Source organism: Eretmochelys imbricata, chromosome 2 (genome assembly GCF_965152235.1).
Source record: "Eretmochelys imbricata isolate rEreImb1 chromosome 2, rEreImb1.hap1, whole genome shotgun sequence".
In the NCBI taxonomy this organism is placed as follows: Eukaryota; Metazoa; Chordata; order Testudines; family Cheloniidae; genus Eretmochelys; species Eretmochelys imbricata.
Window position 1 is genome coordinate 9621912 of NC_135573.1, and position 19493 is coordinate 9641404.

At 41.9% G+C, this 19493-nt stretch overlaps 1 protein-coding gene across 4 annotated transcripts in view; it reads right to left on the reverse strand.

The window, feature by feature from the left end:
• Positions 1-18797, reverse strand: part of DENND3 (DENN domain containing 3) — a 67922-nt gene extending 49125 nt beyond the window's left edge. For 2 of the 4 annotated variants that reach the window (XM_077809741.1, XM_077809739.1), the window contains exons 1-5: positions 18649-18795; positions 10292-10568; positions 9423-9538; positions 8786-8925; positions 754-865 (exon numbers count right to left, since the gene is read on the reverse strand). In XM_077809741.1, coding sequence (XP_077665867.1) covers positions 754-865; positions 8786-8925; positions 9423-9538; positions 10292-10568; positions 18649-18732 — 729 coding nt within the window. In that variant the 5' untranslated portion in view covers positions 18733-18795. Of the gene's footprint in view, positions 1-753; positions 866-8785; positions 8926-9422; positions 9539-10291; positions 10569-18648 lie in introns of those variants that run through there. The other 2 variants (XM_077809743.1, XM_077809742.1) reach the window with 2 other exon arrangements.
• Positions 18798-19493: the final 696 nt, after the last annotated feature.

The following is a 19493-nucleotide window of genomic DNA, read 5'->3' on the forward strand; positions in this document are numbered from 1 at the left end:
CTACCTCTGCCTTTATCAGAGCAATCTGTCTGGATCCACCTGCTTTATTATCTAATATTTTTTCTCCAATTCTAACTGAGAAACTTTACCAAAACATAATTTGTAATTTCACTGCTTGCTGATTACAACTTAAAGTGTAGACCAGCTTATAATAATCGATTTGATATAAATAAGGTTAATAATTAAGAGCTGAATCATGCCATTTAGACAACCCACAGAAGGAACTGTGGAGAGCTGAACCATTCCAAAAGCAGCCTCTTGAAGCTTCCAGGTGCACATAGGGAGAATACACCCCTTTTTACAGTGCATCTATATATAGACCCCGTTACTGTAGTATCAGAGAGCCTCACACTCTTTAATGTATTTATTCTTCCAACACCCCTGTAACATAGGGAAGTACTGTCCTCATTTTGCAGATGGGGAAATTGAAGCTAAGTGATTTGCCCAAGGTCACACAAAACATCTGTGGTTTCAATTCCCTGCTCTGCCACATCTCCCAAGTACTAGACTAGCACTCTAAACACTCAAAAACCCTTCCTCTCCTCACTACCCTATCTGCTGTGTACCATGTGTCCATTAGAAAACAGGGTAAGAGCAGTCTGTGCCCCAGGAGCACAGGTACTGACTTCAGTGGCATCACACTGGCATTAAAACTGGTGTTACAGAATATGCCCCATTTTACACAAACAGCACACTTAGTATTATATAGTAGGTAATGTTAAAATAATTATGAAATTGAGCTTCACTAATTACCAAGTGGAGTGTTCCCGGTGGAGGACTGGGTATTAAAGATAATTTTGCTGCAAATTCTTTTATACGATCATCAACGTCTAAATCCCTGCGAGGTGTCAGATGTACCAATAAGCTGAAATTAAAGTATGTCAAATATTTTTTTAAAATGTAACATGTAAAGAGGCTAAAAAATAAACTCTTCCTTGATACCTTAAAACTAAAAAAAAAAACTGTTGGGATGGATAAAAGTATTATTGCAACTATTTAACCTCTGGTTTATTAGATAATTTAGAGGCTCCAACTGATTTTAACAATGTTGCTGTGTATGAAGCTGCTCCTTCATATCTTTCACACACAAGTTTATTTATTCTTCACGTGTGCACGTCTGTCAAAATGTTTCTATTTTAGGAGTTGAACTTCTTCGCCACTTCAAAACCAGAGAAGGCTGAAGCTTATTGGAAATTAGCCCGTTTTTACAGGCTCACACACACTATTCAGTTATAAATTAAAAATACACAATCCAAAAAAAGCGTTACTACTGCAGCATTACAACTGAGCAATTAAATGCACGTCAAACTCAGAAGTTTAATTTCCTAAATCAGTGCACAAATGTACAGTAGTGCAATAAATGACCATTAAAATGTGTGCTTCAACGTGCATGCATTGTAGCAAAAAACTAACTATAAGAAGTTAGAACTTTAAAATTGACAATTTATATGAGCACAAAAGTTAGGAAATTCAAATTACATCAGATTTTTTTTTAAAAAATGCTTTGGTTCATTTTTTGTACGTAAATATGCTATTGTGTTTTGCCTGTGAAAATAAGTTCAGACACTGTTGTCAGCTCCAATTCATACCACAACATTATCATATTTTCAATGCAATAGTTGTTGTGATTGTGTCTAACTTGGGATTTAAGCTCCATGTGGAAGTGATCATTTCTTTCCCTATGTTTACACACTGCCTAGGAAACAGACAGAGCTCCACAGAGCACAATAATGAACTGGAGACCACCAACTGTTCCCCACAATCAGAGAATGTGGATCCTGATCAGCCACTAGGAGACATAGACAAATAGGTAAGAGTTTATTCCAGCCAATAACTGGAGGAGTCACATCACAGAGAGGTTCTACTTTCAGTGCTGGAAGTCCTTTCTGACAAACTACAAGGTTACGTAATGACAGTCTAAAATTTCTCTGAAATATTTGGTACGATACCTAGGAAAAATCCAGTATTGGGACAAAGGAAATTTCCTAAACACAAGATATAATCGGACTTTACCTTTCTTAGCATTGAGCCAGCCATTGAGGAGTCTCGTACAGCCATCTAATTTTTCAAAAGTGACTAGTAATTTTGGGTACATTTTTGGTTGTCCAACTTGAAACACCAGAGAGGCCTGACTTCCAGAAGGTGGGGGTTCAATGTTTTCTGAAACTCATACCTCTTCAAGACATCTCAAGTCTGCCACTTAAAAGTTACTAGTCACTTTTGAAAAGTTAGACCAATGTTCTCTCCTGAACAGAAATCTATATAGATCATCTGGCCAATAGCTTCAAAATTCACTCCTAGTTTGGCCCCTCCTTTCAGATGATGACAACTCTTCCCTATCAAAGCAACAGTGATCCAATTTTTTCCCCCATGATTTTCCCATCTCTTCTCCTGACCTCAACCTCCAACCCCACTTTCTGGCCCCATCCCTTCGGCCAGGAAAGATTAAGGGCTTGTCTACACTGGCACTTTACAGCGCTGCAACTTTCTCGCTCAGGGATGTGAAAAAACACGCCCCTGAGCGCAGCAAGTTTCAGCGCTGTAAAGCACCAGTGTAGACAGTGCACAAGCGCTGGGAGCTGCACCCCTCGTGGAGGTTTTTTTGTTGTGGTGGGTTTTTTGTTTTTTTTATTTTTTATTTGAGAGCACTGGGAGAGCTCTCTTCCAGCGCTCTGCCACGACTACACAAGCCACGTTAAAGGATCATGGCCTGAAAAAGTGTGTCCAGAATTTCATGAGAAGGGAGGGGAGCCAGCTGTGCTACCTTATCAGGTTTAGGCATCCAGCGGAATAGGAACTAGTAGCAGTTGCCTGTATTTAGATGAAGAGATTTGGGAGACTCAGTTGCCCAGAAATCCCTGCTGAAACCACATGACTGGTATTAAGGACACACTGCACCTGCAGGCTTGCTAGCAGCAAGCTCTATGTCATTTACTCTTTCTCAGCAGCCAGCTACTGAAAGCTGCATCCAGAATTGCTGGCTGTACTGCAGAACCTGAGCTGTTGTGGAATTGTGTGAATAACCAGGAGACTATCCTCTGTATCTGGGGAGACCTTGTCGGTTTGGGTGGTGTGGTATGAAAGTCCTCATGCTAGAGACAGCATCTCATCACAGACTAATCAAGGAGACGACCAGGGAGCTTGTACGAAAATGCAATTGCCTGTTTATAGTTGATGGCTGTCGTTTTATAACTGGGATTACCACCAACTACCACTGTATCAATTTTAACCTGCTCTATATCAAAGTGTCTCACTCCTATTATCTGGACTGCCTCTGCTAATTCAGAGATAACTAGTGCCACCTTTGAACTCCTGTTCATCACACCGACAATCACAAAAAGTGTCTGGGGTTTTAAAACTACAAGGGAGCACACACCCTGAAGGTGCTGATGGTGAGTGTTCTGTTAAAAAAAACTCCAAAACCCATTAAACATACACAAGAAGTCTGTTGCAGTGAGTAGCGGTTAAGTTTACTTTCACGTTTATAAGTCGCCACCATTAGCTGCCACCTACTATTACCTTGTCACCGTTGCTACGGTAGGTACCTATTTCATTCTGTTGCACTGTCATTGTATTTTGCTATATTACTTTTAAGTAAAGCTGCTCACGGATCCAACTTGCCTATTGCATCGTTTAGGCAAGAGAGAGTTGTTCCTGGAGGCTACCAAGGTACCCTACCAGAGTTACATAGTGCTTATTCAGATGGAGGCACAGCCAACGGACAGGTTTCAGAGTAACAGCTGTGTTAGTCTGTATTTGCAAAAAGAAAAGGAGTACTTGTGGCACCTTAGAGACTAACCAATTTATTTGAGCATGAGCTTTCATGAGCTACAGCTCACTTCATCGGATGCATACTGTGGAGACTGCAGAAGACATTATATACACAGAGACCATGAAACAAAACCTCCTCCCACCCCACTCTCCTGCTGGTAATAGCTTATCTAAAGTGATCATCAAGTTGGGCCATTTCCAGCACAAATCCAGGATTTGTGCTGGAAATGGCCCAACTTGATGATCACTTTAGATAAGCTATTACCAGCAGGAGAGTGGGGTGGGAGGAGGTTTTGTTTCATGGTCTCTGTGTATATAATGTCTTCTGCAGTCTCCACAGTATGCATCCGATGAAGTGAGCTGTAGCTCATGAAAGCTCATGCTCAAATAAATTGGTTAGTCTCTAAGGTGCCACAAGTACTCCTTTTCTTTTTGCACAGCCAACTGTCATCCTTTCTATAAGCAGAGAGCTGCTGCAGATAGGTGGACTGAATATTCCCACCTACCCAACACCGCTGCTAGGACCTCCCCAGGATTTTCATGATCCTTAAGACTATCAGACTCACAAGCAAGACATGAGCACTTGTCAGCTTCCAGGTGATCCATGAGGGAAGAGAAGGATACAGCTACTTATAGACTATGATCAAGTCACCACTTAACTATCTTTGTTAAACTGAACAGACGGAGCTCCTTGCGTCTTTCACTAGTATCTGCAACAGACATTACCAGCACAGTGAGAAGGCCGGCGAGTGGTCTGAGGCATAAACAGTACCTTACCATGTCCAATAAATCATATGTCACAATTAGTCTGGTTAAATCCTGACATTTGCATCAAGAAGGGAAAATGTACGAAAGGAAAGGGACAGACAACTTTAAACAGAACTGCGCCTATTAATATACTATTATAGTATCTGATAGTGATGCCTTGGAAAAAAGCCTGCCCGACGGAAATGAGTTGTGGGAACAAAAAATATACTTCAAGCAAAGAGATTACAAAGGAGTGTACAGGTTCTCTAACACTATTAACTAAGCATGATTTAGTTTAGAAATTTTTCAGAAAGGAAGGCCTTCTAACAGCATCTTTGGGCTGGCTCACAAATAGCTCATAACCTTCTGTAGAACAGACTTAGAGACATGTTGATGGAGAGAGAGGGAGAGAATGTTCATCCATCCAAGATGGGGATTCACCCAGAAATGGGTTGTTGCCACCAACTAAAAGATGTTTTTCAGTTTAGCTGGAGAGTAGTACAACTTCAGGCCTAGGGACGAGCGTACTAGACTAGACCTCACGAGATCTGGGTTCTATTCCTGCTTATACGTGACCCTAGGCCACTCATTTCATCTCTCTGTGCCTCAGTTTCATTAACTGTAAAATGGAGAGGATACTGATCTTTGTAAAGCCCTTGAGATCTACTGATGAAAAGTATTATTACTGATGTGTGTCAGGACATGGATAGCATACAAAACACACTGGAATGGAAATACCTGTTCAATACTCCAGAAACCCTTAACTTTTTGAAAAGAGCTATACTCCTGTAGATTAATCCAACAGCAACAATGTTTTGTAACGGTCCAGACTCTCAATTGTTTGCATTGGAGACAGAATCACACACTCCCAGTCTCCCTTTCAGTTTGTTCTGGCACTGGAATCACCAGCACTGCCCATTTGTAATGTAACAAGTATTTGTAACATTAAGATTAATCATATAGAATATAAAGATCTTGATTGTTCTGATGGAAATTTGCAAATCAGTAATGTGACGCAAGGTACACATCAGGATTTAATGTATCCAATTACAAAATATGAACATGTCTCAGATTAAAATAAATTAGCTGGGACAAGAACAAGTTGTAACTTCTACTACTGGCTTCTCTTTGACTTATGTTAGGAACTTGAGCTGAATGCCAAAAAAAGATAAAAATACCTTAGAGGTATCATGAATGAATAAAAATATCAATCCCACTTCGGGCCAAATCCTGTTCACTGGAGGTGCTGGAGCATGGGAACTGTGCACAGGAGTGTTCTGGGAGAACTAGAATCTTTTGCCCCCCTGAAGCTACAGAGCAGAATAAGTAGCAGCAAAAGACACCTTCCTGCCCCCAGAACTATCTTCATTCCAACTTTCAAAGTCCTGTTCAAGTCAGTGTGTTAGAGCTATTCTAAAAAAAAAAAAAAAATGAATAAGTTGGAAAAAATTGTTAGCGGACTTAAGATAGAGGATAATACTGTTCCTCCATAACAATGATACTGAGATCTAAGTGGTTCAGAAACCAAATTAGTGACCAGCATTGCCCAAAAGAGCCACCGTAGCATGAGTTTCATTGTTTCATTTACTATTTTTATTTATATATTATTCTCACAGCAAAATGACTGACCAAGTGTTATTATTTTTATCAACTACAATTGGTTAAGAACATAGTAATAAGCATCCTGATTGGTTAATAATTAAATCACACCGTATTTTAATATCACATGCTGCAAAGAGCCACAGGGGACCCATTAAAGAGCCACTTGCAGCTCCCGAGCCTCAGTCTGAGTATCACTGCTCTATAACAACAGAAGGCCCAAAAGAGAGAGTCTGCACTCTTTGTATACTGCAACCGATGCTTTGTGGGGATTTTTACTGGTCTAGCATTCTTGGGGAATGGGAAGAGCCTGGCTGATGGATCTGCAGCTACATGGATCCATCAGCTAAACTGCGCTCTGCGATAGGAATTAGGGAAATCACGGGTAGTAGAGGCTGCTGCATGAGACTTAACATAGCCAAATCTGAGTACCCAACTGCTTAAAAAAAAAAAAAAAAAAAACAAACACCAAACTGAAGGCTGAAGTTAGAGATTGCTAATATTCCACCTACACTGAGCATGCTCCCCAGCTCTTTGCTTCAACCTGCCACACAGAATTAAGCTTTCAGTTTCAAAGCAGATAAAATGGACAGAGGTGAATGCTTTCCCCACATCAAAATATTCTCTTTCCTTGTGGATAATGCAGCGAGCTAAAAGCCAGGAGAATGCAAGATCTAAACTTACCTACTAACTAGTGTTTCATGAGGAAACTGACATGATCATATTTAGAGCTGGGTGAAACTTTCTTTACTTCTGCTACATTGCACAGATGGGCCAGTGATAGCCTTTTGTTGACTGTATCCAAGGTCTCTGAAAGATTTTGTTTTATCATAATGGGTGTTTGTCCAATAGAGAAGCCAGTCTCTGCTCTGTCCATTCTGAAGCATCAGTAAGAGGTTTAAGATTATTAACATGCAAAACCATGCTCTGATGCATCCCTAGCCTCTGTCTGTCAGAAGCTGGGAATGGGAGACAGGGATGGATCACGTGATGATTATCTGTTCATTTCCTCTGAAGACAGGATACTGGGCTAGATGGATTATTGGTCTGATCCAGTATGGCCATTCTTATGTTCGGTCTTTATGAATGACTATAAATTAGCAAAAAGAAAAAGGAGTATTTGTGGCACCTTAGAGACTAACAAATTTATTTGAGCATAAGCTTCCCTGAGCTACAGCTCACTTCATCGGATGCATTCAGTATTTGCCACTGAATGCATCCGATGAAGTGAGCTGTAGCTCAGGGAAGCTTATGCTCAAATAAATTTGTTAGTCTCTAAGGTGCCACAAATACTCCTTTTCTTTTTGCGAATAGACTAACACGGCTGCTACTCTGAAACCTATAAATTAGCATTATGATGGACAATGAATAATCATTGGGCCAGGGAAAGTGAGCGAGTGACTATTTAGCCTGGTGGTTTGGTTAGGGTACTCACCCAGAGTGTGGAAGATACAGGTTCAAGTCCCCCCTCCAATGACTATTTATTTATAAATGGAACAGCTTCACTAGGAGCGACTGACAGAGCCCTGTTCCACAATATCCCACATAACACAGTGGTTAGGGCACTGGCTTGCAATGTGGAAGACCCAAGTTCAGACCCATTCTCCACATAAGGCAGAGGGGTTAACTGAACCTGGTGACCCACAACCTGAGTGAGTTTTCTAACCACTAGCCTAAAGCTTGTAAGGGATTCCTCCACAACCTTTTTTTTTTTGGGGTGGGGGGGGTGGGAGGGGGAGAGAAAAGAGAGATAAGAACTATTCAGCAAATTCATGAATAGGTTCTTGGAATTTGAGACTTAGCATTCGTTGAAAACAGCAGAAACTCATTTCTTCATTTAGATTATTACAGCAGGCCTATAACTGCAAGCTATTCAGCACTGTACAAATGTAAAGAGAGTACCTGCCCTAAGGAGCTTACAATCCACTTCAGACACAATCATATACATATTAAACAGGTTGAAGATGAAAATATGAAAACTTGAGATGGTAGCCCACACAATAAATTGAGGCTACAGTAGTTAACAAAACAGTTTCCCAAGTTACACCCCATCTCTTGGCCCACCGCTAAAGTTGAAGTATTTTAAGAAGTTTTAGAAAGTAGCTTATTAGTCTCACTGTTAGGCCTTCAAAACAGTGTAATTTGGGAACTAAATCCTCCTAATTTGCCTCTGGACTATCAGAATCCAAGTAATCATGTATTCCTTCACATGGAGTGGCTAGGTCACCTTATTCCACAGTGTGCCTCACCAATTACAGACAAGTTTACTTATCCTCTTTGTGAAACTTATTCTGTTCACAGTGAAGTGTTTTAAAATTTCCCCCAAATAGAGAGACCTGTAGAGTTTGAGATCTTTCAGGGAGAATCTAGATAAATCTGTATTAGAAATCAGTCCCCTGCAGATATTAATTTTGCATAGCCAGATAAAAGTCTCAAAGAACATTGGAATTTCTTTGAAACTGCATTTCTATTTTGTTACTGTCCAGGGGGCTTTTGTTTTAATTTTGTTTTTTCCCCGCCTCATGCCATAATCACTTTTAACAAACTCCAGTTTTATTGTCACTCAAACATTCCCACTACATTGTCAAAATTTGACAATTCATACATAAAGGACTGACTGTAAATGTATTTGCAGCAGAGGCATAAATGATAGAACAGTAATACTTACCAAGACAGACAGTCCTTAAGGGCATTAAAATATGGATATCTGGATATGACACAAATAGCAAATGGTACGAACCAGCCAAAAGCTTTAGTAGTCCGCACAGATTCCCTGTGGGCTTGCCCATTTGAAGAGATATAACCATCCTATAAGAAAGCTACATATTAATATTGTGATGTTACTCATGAGATTATGGTTGGTATTTTTGAGGGAACCTAAGCAAGTTAGACACCCAACTCCCATTGAGATTTGGGCATCTAACTCCCTTAGACTCCTTTAAAAAATCTCAGTTTGTAAAGATTAGATCCACCTGCTAAAAGCAAGTTATTTGCACTATGAACATCTACCAAAAACACTGAGTATATTACTCAAACATTAATGTACCTAAAAATATTCTTAAGGCCAAATTTTGCTCTCAGATACTCCAGCACCATTTCCACTGAATTCTATGGGCACTGCACTTGAGTATATGGGCACAATATTGTATTAAGTGCGGAGTACTACTCCTAAAGAGTTGTTCCAGATTGGTATCAAAATATACAAATATCCAATAACTTATGTGAGGCATCCAATTAAGTACGTATTATTAAAATGTATTACCTAATATTTAAATTTTATTAAAAGTGTAAATTAAAAAACATACTTTAATAGGTTGGTAATACTGTGCAACAACACCATAGGTTCTGTTACCACAGACATCTGTGAAGACCAGAAAATGAATGTGATCCTCTTTTGATTCAGAAGTTATGTAAAGTCCTCCTGCAAATAAGACAAGTACTTTTCAAAACACATTACTGAAAAATAGTTTTAATCACGCAGCTTGCATTGCTATAGTTACAGCAAGTATTATGAGACTTGTTACTTTACTTCCACTGTAATGCTTCATTTTAAAGAGATTATAGCACACCTACATACATAATTCACTTGATCTGAAATTGTTATACAACATCTTAAGCCATACACAAATTTCACTGGACAAGTGAAAACACTACACAGCTCATTTTGTATTTGTGACATGCCAAAAACATATCACAAAGTCGAGCTGATGGACTTCTGCCTATGTTTTTTTTTTGTTTTTTTTTTTTTTAAAAAGAGCCTTTTGGGAAATGGTCTCTATTTTAGGGACATCCTAATATATATAGTATTGGAGTGGGAAAGGGTATTCATTCATATTTAAAAGGATATTTTCTTCAACCTAAAGGCAGAGAAGAGAAGAGACGAGATGACAGCCTTAAAAATACCATAATATATAGGAAAGTAGAAAAATTTGATTATAAGCTCTCTTGGGCAGGGAGCGTCTCTCTGTTCTGTACTTGTACAGGCCCTGGCACAATGGAGTCCTACTCCATGAGTGGGGTTTCGTGGTACTATGATAATAGAAATAAAAAAAGTTAACCTGTCAATATCCATAAACAGCAGCAATAAGGGAAGAGGTATTATTATAGGCCACCAAATAGATAAAGTGTTTATAAACATCTCTTAACTAACAGTTAAATGAAAATCACATCATACCTGGAAAGCATAGTTGTGGCAAGCCAATAAGATCAATATCTTTTGGAACACTAATATCCTCAGTATCAGATGCTTTCTGTTCCCCATTTGGATTTTTCAAATTTTCAAGCTTAGGTCTCTCTTTCTTTTTTCGGAAAGAACGTCGTTTTGTTTTATTGAAGTTACTACTATTTATATTTGTCGCTTGAATCTCCTCTTTGCTGATAAACGGAGGCACAAAAACTGACAGAACTTCTGGTTCAAGTGGAGGAAAGTTTTTCTCTTCTTTCTGAGCAAGCTAAAAACAAAATAAATAGACATTTATTGTTCTTTTTAATGTATTTAGCCATATTTTCCATTCTGCCCTAGTGATTGTAAATGTGACAAGAATATTATTTTCTTCTTTCCAGTTTCTTCATTTTCCCTTCCACAACCTCATCCTAAGCCCATTGAAGTCAATGGAAAGACTCCATTTGTCTTCAATAGTCACAGCATTAGGTCCCTTATCTTAACCTATTCATGATTCAAGCCTTACTATCTATATCAATGATTTCTCTTTGGCAAGCAACGCTTCCAAAACTAACATCAGCACATACCAAAAAGATACTTTTTCCTCCTTTCATGTGTTAAGAGTAGACCCAAATAATTCTATTTGTCTTACAGTTTTCTCAGATTTCAGAGTAACAGCCGTGTTAGTCTGTATTCGCAAAAAGAAAAGGAGTACTTGTGGCACCTTAGAGACTAAATTGGTTAGTCTCTAAGTTTTCTCAGAGATAAACAAGAACAGAAAGGAAAATATGTCCACATCCCCTCAAGTGTATCCTTGGTTTCATAAAAATTACATTTCTTTTATACTGGTTTTCAAGAGAGACCATACTTTAACATTACCACTTAATTTTATACCACGGTTAAAAACTACATGCTACCAACACTATCACACGCACATGGTAAGAGGCATTTTAAGCACTAAGGGTGTAATACTGTACCTACGGACCTTAATAAGAGTTTTCCTTCTGACTTATATAGGTACGTGGCCAGACCCTATAAGATTATGCGGCAAATTGCAATGCTTTCTGGTAAGTAGCTTGGTTAAAAAAAAAAAAAACCTGTAGCTCTACAAACTCTTGCTCTCTATTTTTGTAAGAACTTACCCTGGAAGATTCCAGAAGATGGGCAAGGGGGTGCTCCCTTACATGCTCGTGACTGAGTGGTGGGGCCAGATCTGAATAGTTCCATCTCTAACTCTTTGGCTGCAGGAACAGATTAATTCTACAGCCTCAAAATTGCAAGAGAAAATTTTGTGCGTCCTAAGGGTATGTGGAAACTGGGAAGCTAGACCTCACTGTGACTGAATGTGTGTGTCTCAATCTTCAAATTTTTGCTTCAAGGCTAAGGGAAGGATGAATCAGACCTATGGCTATTTACTTTCAACTTCAAACATAATATAGTATGTATACGAAAAATATTCCCAAAGACACAATGCTGCCCTTTCTCTCCTGTACATTTTTCCACTATTCTGAACAGCTTAACAATAAATCATTGCTTCATTTAAAAACAGGCCTTTTTATATCAAAAGTTTTGGAATTAAGAAAAAGTTTTAAATGACTTAACTCTTTGAGCAGGGGGTTGGAATAGCTGACCTCCTGAGGTCCCTTCCAACCCTGCTATTCTATGAACTCTGTGTAATGGTTGGGTCAAACCAGCAAGTTCCTCCAGACTGGAGTGTACATACAAAAAATATCTTTGAAATTATATATTCCTTCTAATTTTTCTGTATCTTCTGCTAAGTGTACTGCAGTAGTATATGTCAAAGAAATTAAGGGTGAAAAAAATCACGCTTCTACAAAACAATTAAAGATATGGTCTCTGCCACAAGCACTTTACAATCTAAAACAAAGGCTAGATACATATCCACTGGGAGATCCAGAGGATGGCAATTAACTTAAAAATATATTAATGTAATAAATTGGGGTGGTGACTGATGTATTACTGACATGGTAAGAGTCTGAAGCTTCATTTTTCTCTTAATTGGCAGTTTTCTAATGTCTAATGAACTAATCGAGAAACAAGACATTTCTAATTTGATCACTATCAAAACATGCTACTAAGCGTTTTAGAGGGAAATCAAGGAATTATCCCTTAGCCCTGAAACTGTTATATAAGAAAAAAAAAGAAGTTACTTTGGTGGCAGCAATCTTAATTTGTATTAAACCCTCTACAAGAGAATTACCAAATTCACTTATCAGTCAACTAATAATTCACTTGTACTGAGGGCTGTGACATCTTGTGGGGGTGGCAGTTCATTTATGTAACTGTCTTCAGCAGCAGCATTAAATCCAACCTCTCTTGTTACTGCATGGTCAGTTCTGACACAGTGACCTTACTGTCAGGATCAAAGTCAGCTGACATTGTTTTCTAGCCAAAGTCATATAGTTTAACCATGCAGTTCAGTGATTGGGAGGGAATGTCAACTTTCACCTTCTATATATTTATCATGCTGTTCCACTGTTATCCAATAATATCCTAGAAATCAGTGATGGAAAAGATGACAACCCCCCCCCCCCCCCCCGTAATGTGCTAGGTCATGTATAGGGGACAGACATAAAGACAGACCCTGCTCCAAACATCTTACCATTCCAGGGGAAGAAAATGAGAAGACAGGATAAGATGCACTGGAGGATCCAGAGGAGAGTGTAATCTTAGATATATTTGTTTTGTTTTCCGGATCTCATTCTCTTCTCATCTAACATTAGAATAAAGAATGTTTCATGGAGAGTATTTGTGGAGCCCATGGAAGAAGTGCCTCGGGGGGGGGGGGAAGAGAGAAGAGAAGAGGAGTTGAAGAGGATTAGAATATGCCAACTGGGACAGAGAAGTCCTTCCATGCAGAGAAGACAGCACAGAGAAGGCAAGAAGATAGGAGTGAGACAAAGAAATGAAAAGGGCGTAAAGGCAGATGTGCAGAGGCTGAAATTGGTGCAGAGTGGAGTTTTGAGGGAGACAGGCAATTTAAACTTTATATGGTGGGTAAATGGTAAGGGATGAAGAAGCCTAATCAACAAGTAAGGGAGATATTAATTTAGCATCTTACTTTGTATGGACAGGAGAATGATGCAGGCAGGCAGCCAGAAAGCAAGGCAGGAGAAGATCAAAATATGTAGAAACTGAGACAAAGGAAAGGTTTGTTTTTTAAACAAAAAGGGAGAAGTGGCAAGAATTGCTGACAATTTGGATACACGGAGAGGAGAGGGAAGACTAATAGCTAAAACAACAGAGATTAAATCCCTGCTTTAAGTACAAAAGACTCAACTCAGCTTTAACTATGGAGCCACAGCCAGCCCCTCACTAACAAACAGAGAACAGAAAATAAATTATGTAATTTTGTATTTAGTTCAGTAAAACCTTCCATTCTTAAACATTTACATGGAGCTCACCCAGAATTTCCAATCTGCCAAAACACTGTGCTGCAGAAACCAGGGGGCCTGGCCACAGAATTTGTATGATGATAATACTGTGACAGGGACCAGAATTTCTCCCTTATTGTTTTCATTTTACCTCATTCAGTTGCCAGACACCATTGCTAATAATTAATAAATAATCATTATTAGAGTAGTTTTACTGTAGTTTAACTGTACACAGTTTTAAGGACTGATGTAGTGTCATCATGGGGGGGAGCAAAAAACAGATATAAAAGTCAAGAGTCATATCTTTAAAAAAGTCAAGTAACAGGACTTATTTTCTCATGTTATTGCAAATACCGTGCTTCTCCTAATTCTTCAGAGTTTTTTTTTTTTTTTTTAAATGGGTTCCCCCCTTGGCTTGAAGAGGAAGAAATTAAAGTCATAGCTGAGTTTTTAACTGGGCTGGTTCTTTATTTCTCAGCAGCATCACTGATGAGCTCCAGCATTCTAACAGCCTCCCATGCAGTCCATGGATTCATTTGGCAAGTCTCAAGAATCAATATTACAAATTTTTCCATGTTTTAATATCATTTGAAGACTCAAGTTAGTTAAAGGCCTATAGGTTTAATCACAATTAGCTGATATAATGCTGGATGCAATTTATCCTAGACTGTGCAAAGTCACAGTCAATACACTCTATGAAATAAATGGATTCTTCACAACCGTGTTCAGACATGGTAAAACTATGTACAGTAGTGTAGATCAGCCCTAAGGAAAACTGGTTCATCCACTTACCATTACAACCATAAAAAAAGCTCTTCATGTCAAATCTACAAAAATGTAATGAAAGGCCCCTACTACAATCTTCAAGCTCTTGTACTGAACTCTACTGCTGCCTAAAATCTTATATCATTCAAAGTGAGTGAGTAGCAGCAAAGAGGTCATTTGAACCCACAAATACGTGACATGAAATTGCTATTGAAAGAAAGCACAGAATAAAGTTGAAGAAATGATGTAAACAATGTCTATGAAACAAAAGGGATTTTCCAAACCAGCTTTTGAGGGGTTACATAGACCAGGAACACTTCAATCATTTTGACTTCCACGATCATATCTCTAGGACTGTGCTTATGAAATCCTTAACTTCCCCTTGCTTCTAGTAGACTTTTTTTGTTAATGTAAAACACATCCACTACTAAACGCCTGCCTAGCAAAAGATCATTAGACAGTTGTTTTGATTGATCAGTTTTGATCAGACAACATTGTCACCCTTTATGTACTGTTTTTCTGAGGAGTACTTGGCAACTTGCTTACATGCAACACAAAGGAGTAACCATCGTGGTCACCAACACCACAACATGCCAGGACATCAGGATTTGCCATCCCACAGTTCGGGCTCTTTTAGCCAACCACAAAAGTCAGACAGAATCATTGTGATCATCTATCTAGTCTGACCTCCTGCATAACACAAGCTATAGAACATCCCCAAAATAATTCATATTTAAACTAGAGAAGATGATCTGACCTGACCAGATGGGGAAAAGGAATCAGTTAACAATACCATCTACACAGCTGTACCCTGCATAACTCTAAGACATGAAGCTACATTTCCTATTACTCACTCCTGATTGTGTCCATTTCCTCTTCCACCTTTTTCTATCTATCTTTCTCTTTCTGTCTAGAGAGAGTCAGTTTAGCCAGCCGAGGGAAATCTATCTTTGAACTACTTTGCTGCATTCCTTTTCACAAGCTAAAAGTGATAACTAGCAGCCTGATCTGAAGTGAAAGGTATTCTAGTCACAGACAAGCAAAAGGAAAATAAGAACAATCTAATACAATATTTTTCAGGGCCAGTGGAGTAAAACTAGGCTCCTGTGACGAAGTGGGACTGTTCTTAATGTTTCCTCTGAATACTGTGGGGGTGCCTCAGTTTCCCCTATGCAGTTCTTAAGTATCTAGGTGGTGGGGTAAGGGTGTATGATCATTGCAGAGCCCTAGAGGGCAGGTGTGTGCAGGGGTCTGGACACAGAGAATGGCCGACACCCTGTTTCCTGGCCACTGATGGCCTGGGCCCTTCCCCCCTGCAAGGTGAGAGCTAAAGTGTTGGAGAACAAAGGAATCAGGTGACCTCCTGGCCTGGGAAAGGAACAAAGCCCAGGGGAGGAGGGGCTGGAGGGAGTTTCAGTTTGGGGCTGGCTGGGACATGGAGTGAAGGGCAGACGTGGTTGTCTGGCTCACTGCCCCCCAAAATGGACCCAGCTGAGGGGTTCTGTTCTCTGCACCTGCAAGCTCTGTTTTAGACCATGTTCCCGTCATCTAATAAACCTCTGTTTTACTGGCTGGCTGAGAGTCACGTCTGACTGTGGAGTTGGGGTGCAAGACCCTCTGGCTTCCCCAGGAGCCCTGCCTGAGTGGACTTGCTGGGGGAAGTGCACGGAGGGGCAGAGGAGGCTGAATGCTCTGAGGTCAGACCCAGGAAGGTGGAAGCCGTGTGAGCTGTGTGTCCTGAAGACAGGCTGCTCAGAGAGAGGAGACTCCCCAGAGTCCTGACTGGCTTCATGGGGAGCAGTTCCAGAGCATCGCCCAGGGACTCCGTGACAACTCAAGAATGAAGAACCGGGTTATGCCACATTGTCTTCCAGCAACAGAACTGTAAGCATCCGAGAGAGACACTACATTCCCCTATCTTTTGCTATTCTTTTCTCTCTTCCCTTTTGATCATGTTTTGTCATTAGAAGAAACAGGCTTAGATCTTTAACAACCAAACGTGAGCGCCACCATTTGAAAGTGACTACTCCTATCAACAATGACATTTGATGCCCTCTGGCAGACCATCAAGGGTTTTTCAAAAATATAATAAATAGAGTAACTTGTGATAACATCCTAGAAGTTTTATCTAATCCATGCAACAAACCCCAGCTTCATGTTGCCATAACCGCACTACTGAAGAAACCTGGATCTAGCGCCCTCTGGAATCAGATGCTCCTGTATCAGCCACAGGGTAACTGACTGCTCTACAAATGTCTTCTATCTTAAGTACTTACCAGGACAGTTCAGGGCAACTGCATCTATGTTCTCCCTTACTGGGTCAGCATTGGTACCCATTCTCAGGCTTCCAGCTCTGACCTGTTGCCTTTCTTGGGTGGAGACCCTGGTCAGAAGGGAGAGAGACACAGGTATCTCCAGCCTGAACAGTTCCCTCTCTTCAGTGTGTTATCCTCAGCAAAAAAGTTAGTCTACATAAATAGGCCTACTTGCTTCTCCTCTCAGACACAGTGTAACTGCCCTTAGTTATTAGCTACCACACAGTTCTTCCTAAGCAAACATATTTTATTCTTAAGGTAAAAAGCACTACAGAAAAAATATATTAAAAACAATTTAAAAACCCTCCATGCATGCTAATAAGCTTACCAGAGATCATAAGTGTTCTGGTCAGTGTCAGTCCTTCCAACTCTTCCCCAAGGACTGGGGCCCTCCGTGGACTGGAGGTTCTGTCCATTTGCTGGATCAGAACAGAAAGCCCTTAACCTGTTTAAAATTCAAAAATCTTTTTCTTTGTCTGATGGTCCCTGGAGAATCCAGTTTGAAGCAGTATATGCAAACCTCTACAAGGGGTGTCTTCAAAGGGCTGATAACCAGAGGAATTACATTAACATACCCCATCATCCTACAGGAATTACATATAATCTCACAACAACAGATAAGCAACTGCATTTTAATACACTGGACCCCAAACATATTAAACTCAAGTCAGTCAGGTTTGTCCAAGATATTGCCATCAGTCACACTTACATGACTCCTTTTACCACAGTATCTAAGCATCTCTCAAATTTTGTGTATTTATCCTCAACAAATATTACACAATACTTCCCAAACTCCATTTTACAAATGGGGAAAACTGAGGCACAGATCAACCAAGTAACTTGCCAAGGTCATATAGGAAAGTCTGGGGGGGTTTAAATAATTGAACCCAGGGTCTTCCAATCTGGGCTAGTACTCTAGCACCCTTTCCTGCACCCCAACCACCTGCTCCAGCCCTGACCCCCTCCTGCCCTCTGAACCCCTTGGCCCCAGCCCAGAGCCCCCGAACTCCTCATTTCTGGCCCCACCCTGGATCCCACACCCCCAACCAGAGCCCAAACCCTCTCCCAAACCCCAACCCCAATTTGGTGAGTATTCATGGCCTGCCATACAATTTCTATTCCCAGATGTGGCCCTCGGGCCAAAAAGTTTGCCCACCCCTGGTTTAGATAATACTTAGTCCTGCCTTGAGTGCAGGGGAACTAGACGAGAGGACCTCTCAAAGTCCCTTCCAGTCCTATGATTCTACATCGCAAACACTGACAGGGGCATGTCTGGATTCCCCACGTCACTTTGTAGGCTCCCATCAAGTTGTGATGGGGCGCTGATGGACAAAGCCTTTCTGAAGCAGCCTGCTGAAGTTACTCCATTGCACCACAACAGACCAGTGCAACCTCAACGAGTCAGTAACAGCCAAACTCGGGCAGAGCACCCTCCCTTCATCTCTCCTACCCATCACGCTAGTAAAACCTTGTATTTCGCAAGGACAAGCTATAGCTCAAATCCCGTTAACTGCCAAGAAAAGAGAGTCGGATTTCTCCCTTACTAACGCATGATTAATGGTGCTGACGCTTTGGGAGGTTCACTCTGGGGTCACACGGTCTCAACCGAGGCAGGAGAGGAAGTCAGCAAAGCAGGCGGCCCGATGACTTCTCTCATGCGCTGCGTGGCCAAGGAAGCCGGTTCTCACCGCTAGACTAGACACGCCGGCCTGTCCGGCCAGCCGGCGCTGTCTAACCCATTGCCCACAGGGCAGCAACTCGGCTTCCCCGGGGCAGCCCGGCTGCGAGGCTGGGGCGGCGCGCAGGGCGAGAGGGTTCCCCAGCCCGTCGCTGCCAGCCCAGCCCAGCCCAGCCCGCTCTGCGGGGCCGGCGGGCAAGCCAGGCCGGGAGTTACCTGGTACGCGTCCTCCACCCTCTCCCTGGGGGCTCCCGCCAGCACGCAGATCTCCAGCAACCCTGAGGGCAACACCTCCTCCATGGCGCCGGCACGGCAGCCGCCCTCAGACTCCCCTCCTGCCCCGGGCGGGGTCGGGCACCTGCTCCCGAGCCGCGCCCCCGACCGCGCTCCTGGGGGCGGAGGGGGGGGGGGCTCCACGGCGCAGTCAGCCCCTGATTGGCTGTCTGCCCCATTGCCCGCGCGCCCCCGCGGGACGCGTAGCCAATCGGAGCCGCCTGCACAGGTTGAGGCCGCCGGGCTCCTTCCTGCCTCAGGCGCGGCAGCCAGACCGCCCTTCCCGCCACTCTTGCGCGCACAGAGCGGGAGGGGAGGGGCGCTCCGCTGCTGCCCCCTCCCCAAACGGCGCGGGGGTCGTGACTGGGGATTCAAGGAGGGCCGAAAGGGACCAGTAACCCAGTTACACACACGCCCGTCCCCTGGCTCCAGTTGTCTCGTTCCCCTGCTCACACACACACCTCCCCCCCAGCTCGCTCCTTCCCCCCCCCCAATATTAGGGTTGAAAGCCATCCAGGATATCTTAAGAAAATGACATTACCTCATGTTGGGGGAGAAAATCTCTGGGAATAGTTTCAGTCAGTGTTGGCAACCCTACCACATATCCTTCACCACCATTCCCTCTCTTCACACACGCACACACCCCCCCCCACCCCTCTGCTGGTTCCCTCCCAAACTCCTACACACCTCCCCCTCAGCTGGCTCATCTCCCCTCCACCACCCCCCCCCCCGCAGCTGTCTTGTTCCCCCCCACACACACCCTTCCCCCCCGCCCCCCAGCTCGCTCA